The 5503-nt window shown below is 62.1% G+C and overlaps 1 protein-coding gene across 1 annotated transcript in view; it reads left to right on the plus strand.

Annotated features, from left to right (window-relative positions):
- Positions 1-5503, plus strand: part of CACNA1B (calcium voltage-gated channel subunit alpha1 B) — a gene marked incomplete at its 3' end in the record, with an annotated part of 199377 nt that overhangs the window by 120811 nt on the left and 73063 nt on the right. Inside the window, exons 14-16 of the mRNA XM_015572355.1 lie at positions 5-53; positions 260-332; positions 5299-5416. Coding sequence (XP_015427841.1) covers positions 5-53; positions 260-332; positions 5299-5416 — 240 coding nt within the window. The remainder of the gene's footprint in view (positions 1-4; positions 54-259; positions 333-5298; positions 5417-5503) is intronic.

Raw genomic sequence — 5503 nt, forward strand, 5'->3', positions numbered from 1 at the left:
GCAGTACGTGCCGGGGGGAGGAGGGTGCTGGGCATGCAGCTCTTCGGGGGGCAGTACGTGCCGGGGGGAGGGGGGTGCTCAGAGCAGCTGTTCGGGGGACAGTACATGCCCGGGGCGGGGGTGTGCTCAGAGCAGTGGTGCTGGCCCAGCCGCCTCTACCTAAAGGTCACCCACACGCAGCCTGTAAGGGCACTGCGGCCGCGGGGCAGGTCCTGGCTCCTGATGGGCTGCCTTTCTCCAGGCTTCTTGTTTTTCTCAGGTTCAACTTTAAAGAAGAGACTCCAACAACCAACTTTGACACCTTCCCCGCCGCCATCCTCACTGTCTTCCAGGTAAGGCCCCAGCCTAGGCCTCTGTCCTGCTCGGCTCTCCTGGGCTGGGAGGGCCGCCCTCCTGTCCCTCCTCAGGCCTCTGCAGCGCAGACAGCCCACCCGCCATCTCTCCACACGTGACGGGAGGGCGGGACGCAGGGCCCATGTCCTGTGATGCCCACGGGAGCTCTGCTGCCGCCTCTCAGTCCCAAGGACCCGGGACCCAGCGGCTGTTTATTCTTTGAGAATAAACAGCAAAGCGCCCCAAGCTCGCTGTCATCCTCTCCTGTCTGCAGGTGCCCCCCAACCCCATCTCCGTGCGACTAGGGCTCCCCGGAGGACCCTCTTGCTCGAACACTTACCCTCTGGGCTGTGGCTCCACAGACGCCCCTGCCAGCCATTTCTGTCCCACAGACCCGGGGCGGCAGGCCTGAGCCGAGCAGCGTGGGGGCTGGCTCTCGGGCGCCTGGCAGATGCACGTGCAGGAGGGGCTCTGAGCGGCCCCTGGCCCTGGGGCTGCGGCCTCACCCCAAGCTGGAGCCCACGGCGCCTGCCGGGACGGGGCCTTCCAACCAGGCTGGGCGACTAGAGAGGGACCCGCTCACACACCTCCCTCCACGACCCCCGTCGCCCGTCCCGGTGGGAGCCCCGCAGCCTCTCAGTCCTGGCCGAGCAGAGCCAGCCTCGCCCAGGCGACTCCTGCTTCTGGCCAGGGGGACCCGGCCTGTCCCCTCCCGCTTCCAGTCTAGCCTCACCCGCAGTCGCTCTGAGACTGTCTCGACCTCGCCCACGCCGCGCCCTCTGATGCTCACGGCCCTGGCTCCTACAGCCGGGCACCCGGAGCTTGCTAGCACTCGGTGGGAAGGAGGGTCCTCGTCTGGGGCACAGGAGAGGTGTCCACGCTGGGCCACGGGCAGAGGGAGGCCATGGCCTTTCCCAAGCACGACATGCCCTGTGCCCGGCAGGAGCGCCCTCTGTCTCTAGGCCACGGGCCAGCTGGCCACTGGGATGCTGACTGCCAGGCGAGGGGAGATGGCAGGGCGGGTCCGCCAGAGCAGGAAGGAGCGCGGGCGTGGCAGAAGGGGGGCACCAGCCTGGGGGCCTCTGGGCCCCAGGGCTCCCCAGCAGAGGCGCCGTGAGCGCAGTCAGAGCTGCTTTGCTGTGCTTGTCGTTAGGAAGGACCTGGACGCGGCGGCGGTGGGACCCAGGGGGCAAAGGGCCGGAGTGAGAGAAGGACGGTCTGATGGATGGTGCTCGGGTTTGGACCCGGGCCCTGTGCGCTGGCATAGAGGTGACGTAAATGGTTAGAATCGAAGGGCCTCGCCCCACGGACAGTAGCACCTGGGGGCTGAGACCTGCCGCAGTGCGGGCGTGGGGCCCAGGCACCCCGCGGTTGGGAAGAGGCAGGATCGGTCAGCTCTGCGCTCGCAGGACGGGGCCCAGAGGAGGCCGAGGAGCGCTGACGCTGCGGGAGGCCCACAGGATGGTCATGGACCAGAGGCCTGAGCCCCAGGGCTGAGTCCCCTCTCACGGTGAACCTGCAGACCAGGCCATGTGGCAGGCCCCCCTCCCGGGGGGCCACGGACACCTAGTTTGAGGCGAGCTCTCCCGGGGACGTGGAGGTGATGGGACAAACGCGGGTGAGAAAGAATATGCACCAGGTCCTCGGAGGGTGAGCGGGAGGACTTGGTCACACAGCGTGGCAGACGGGCCCCGAGCGCCACGAGCAGGCCCAGGTGGAAGGCAGCTCTTTAGATAAACGGCGGGCTCACCTGCGAAGGAGCCACGGGCGCGGCCGCGTGCAGAAGCCACTCGGGCGAGGCCGCCGGCACCATTCCAGAATGCACCTGAGAGCGAGTGTGCTCTGAGGCCAAGCGGGTGAACAAACTCGAACAAAAACCATTCCAGGCCGTGGAAGGAAGAGAACATCTTCAAGTCCGCCCTGGAACGCCAGTTTCCTACGGAAGATCGAGTCTGATGGTCGGCCTCTGTGAGCAAGGGTGCCAGGAGCCCGGGAAAAGCAGCTTTGAAGTATCGGAGGACAGTCCCTGCCACCCTGGGTCCTTGCAGAGCTGTGATTCAGGGGCGTGGGGGGTGGGACTAAACATGTGGAGACACAGTGTGGGGGCGCCATCGCCGCGTCCCCCAGGGCTAACAGCACCAGACGTCTCTACATTTAGTGAACTGATGGTTTAGAGCAGTGGTTCTCGACCTGTGGGTCCCGACCCCTTTGGGGGTCAAATGACCCTTTCACAAGGGTCACCTAAGACCATCAGAAAACACATATAATTACATATTGTTTTTGTGATTAATCACTGTGCTTTAATTATGTTCAATTTGTAACAATGAAAGTGGGGGTCACCACAACATGAGGAACTGTATGAAAGGGTCGCGGCATTAGGAAGGGTGAGAACCACTGGCTTAGAAGAAGCAAGAACATTAAAGTAACCCAAGAAGAAACTGAAAACCTGAACTACTCCAGAAATTGAACAGTTAGAAACCTACCCATCTAAGCCACCGTGTCCAGCAGTTTTACAGGTGAGTTGTATGAATGTTTAGGAAAAATTGCTCCAATTTTATGCAGAGACCACAGGGAGAGCAGAGCGCCCACTCGCGTTATGCGGTGGAATAACTGATGGGAACACGGAGGGGCCGCCGCAGACACGGCACCCGCGGGAGTGGCTGATCCCCGCTGGAGGCGTTTCCCGTGATCTCCACAGTCAGCTTGATTTATCCTGAAGCGCAGGGGGTTTAACATTGGAAAGGCTGTGACTGACGCATCGTCTCCACTGATTCAAGAAGGGAACCTGTGGGACCAGAACTCCAGCAAGAGCACAGCCAGCGCGAGAGGCCGGCGCGGCGAGCTGGGCGGGCGTTGGTGCCTGTCCAGTCAGCAGCTCGGGGCACGGGGGTCAGGGCATTCTGCCTGGTGCTTCTCTGATAAAACCCAACACTGACCCCAAATGCAGCTCGCAGAGTCCACTGGTATCAGTGGTCTTGGCTCCTTAGAACAACAGAAAAAGGAAATAGTTTCTCGGGATGGACGAGAAATAGAGAGAGGCCCTCACTCACAGCGAGATGTGCACACGGAGCACTCGAGGGCGCTCACTGCAGAGGGCGTGGCAGCGTGGTCATCCATAGAGGAAACTAGAGGTCGGACTCCTTCCTGGGACCGGATTTGCATTTCAGTTCAGATGAATTAAGACCTAAATGTGAAAAGCAAACCTGAAGTTGCAGGACGTACAGACGGCAGCGTCATGAGCTCGGCAGGGAAGGAGGAATCAAAAAGCACACAGCCCAGAGGAACCATTAACAATCGACGACGAAAGATTTCTGTGCATCAAAAGGCACCATAAGAGGATTAAACAGCAAAAGCCACGGACTAGGAGAAACTTCCGCAGTGTCAGCAAGTAACCAGCCAAGATTAGTCCAGAGCGCACCAACAGCTTCCCCAAATCAAAGAGACAAGACGGAGAACGCAGCAGGAAGTGGCAGAGACGCCCGGCCCCTCGCGGGAGAGAAGATGGGCTGCAGCAAACCTGTCGGCGGCCACCGGTGTCGGGGGTGCCACGGGAGCCTTTCCTCGGCCAGTGCAGCTGGGGCGTGGGAACCCAGCGATCCTCGGTTTTAGAGACGATGTGGAGGACGAGGATTCCTTCACGCACTGCTGTGTTGAGAGCAGTTTCCTATCTGGTCCACGGGGCTTGGCGCAGGCGGCTCCTGCTGGAGGTGGAGAGGTGGGCTGGGAGGTCCCGCCCTGGCAGACCCGCGTGACCGCCACAGCGGCAGCATCTGTGGGGGAGACCTGGACGTTCACACTGACCACGGGCAGGAGGTGCGTCTGTCTGAGCAGCAGGGAGAGCGGGTCAACACGGAGCGGCTCACAGACAACGTCGAGGAGAGAGAGGCTGATCCGTGGCTCCTGAGGCTGTTGAATAGGAGGGAGCTGTGGGGGCACACGCGCAGTGAAGGTGTGAAAGCTGCAGGGGGATCAACACCAAACTCTGGGCGCTGCTCCTGGGGAACCTCGGCACCTTTGACGCTCGGCTTCTGAAGCGGGGAGTGGCACATGGGGTTCCTCCTCCTAGCTCTCTGAGCGCCTGAGACCCTACATAATTAAAAGATAAACCAGGTGACGTGCAGCAAAGCAAATTGGTGTCATATTAACAGACAAAGTAGAAGTTAAGGTAGGAAATCACTAGCGAAAGTAAGAAGGGCATCGCCCCGTGGGGAGAGGACGCTGCGCCCCGCGCTTGCCCAGCTCGTGGCCTGAAGTCCGTGCGCAAAAGCCGAGAGAACTCCACGGAGGGTCGGAGGGTCGAGGGCGCGCCGTCTGAGAAGAGGCCGGGGGCAGGGCCGGGACCGATGCGTATACGGCAGCGTGAGGTTTCCTTCTCAGTGCGGCCCGCAGGAACCCATCACAGTCCTCTTGTTCTCTCCAAAAATAAAGTGGAAGGAGACGGGTTTCCGCACGGAGCGAGGATTGCGTCAGCCCCGGCCCAGGTGGCGGGAAGCGGGGAGGGCAGAGGCCCGAGCTGCGGGCCCTCCCGGAGCCGCGGTGTCCTGCCTGCGAGGCAGTGACCGCGGGCTCCCGGCCGGCCGGCCTGGTTTCTCAGCTCACAGCTCGGTCCTCTCCTCGCTCCGCTCGCCGTGTTCTCCCTGGCGCTTCCTTTCCATGTTGCCGCGGACAGCCTTGCCGACATGCTCTGAGCAGATCCCCATGTTAAGGCCCCACCCAGTTGGCAGCCGGGTCCTTCCGGAAGCTTTTCTGCAGGAAAGGGCGTGGCCACCTTTCCCTCTGGGGCTCCCTCGTCCGCAAGCGTGCGGTGTGGATGTGCGTGCACGTGTGCCAGGGGCCCTGGGAGCAGGTGCGTTGGGGAAGGGTGTGTGTGCACGTGTCGGGGATGACGTGTGGGGATGTGTACCTGAGCGTGCGTGCGTGGCGAGGAGGCCCTGCAGGCGTGTCTGTGGTGCTCGCCCTCCGCAGATCCTGACGGGAGAGGACTGGAACGCAGTGATGTATCACGGGATCGAGTCGCAGGGCGGCGTCAGCAAAGGCATGTTCTCGTCCTTTTACTTCATCGTCCTGACGCTGTTTGGAAACTGTATCCTTCTCGCGGGCGGGCTGCACACGGGTCTGTGGCCGCAGGTCCGACCGGCACCCGCCGCTGGGGTGTTGGCCACAGGCCACC

This window comes from Myotis davidii, unplaced genomic scaffold (genome assembly GCF_000327345.1).
Source record: "Myotis davidii unplaced genomic scaffold, ASM32734v1 scaffold609, whole genome shotgun sequence".
NCBI classification, from domain to species: Eukaryota; Metazoa; Chordata; class Mammalia; order Chiroptera; family Vespertilionidae; genus Myotis; species Myotis davidii.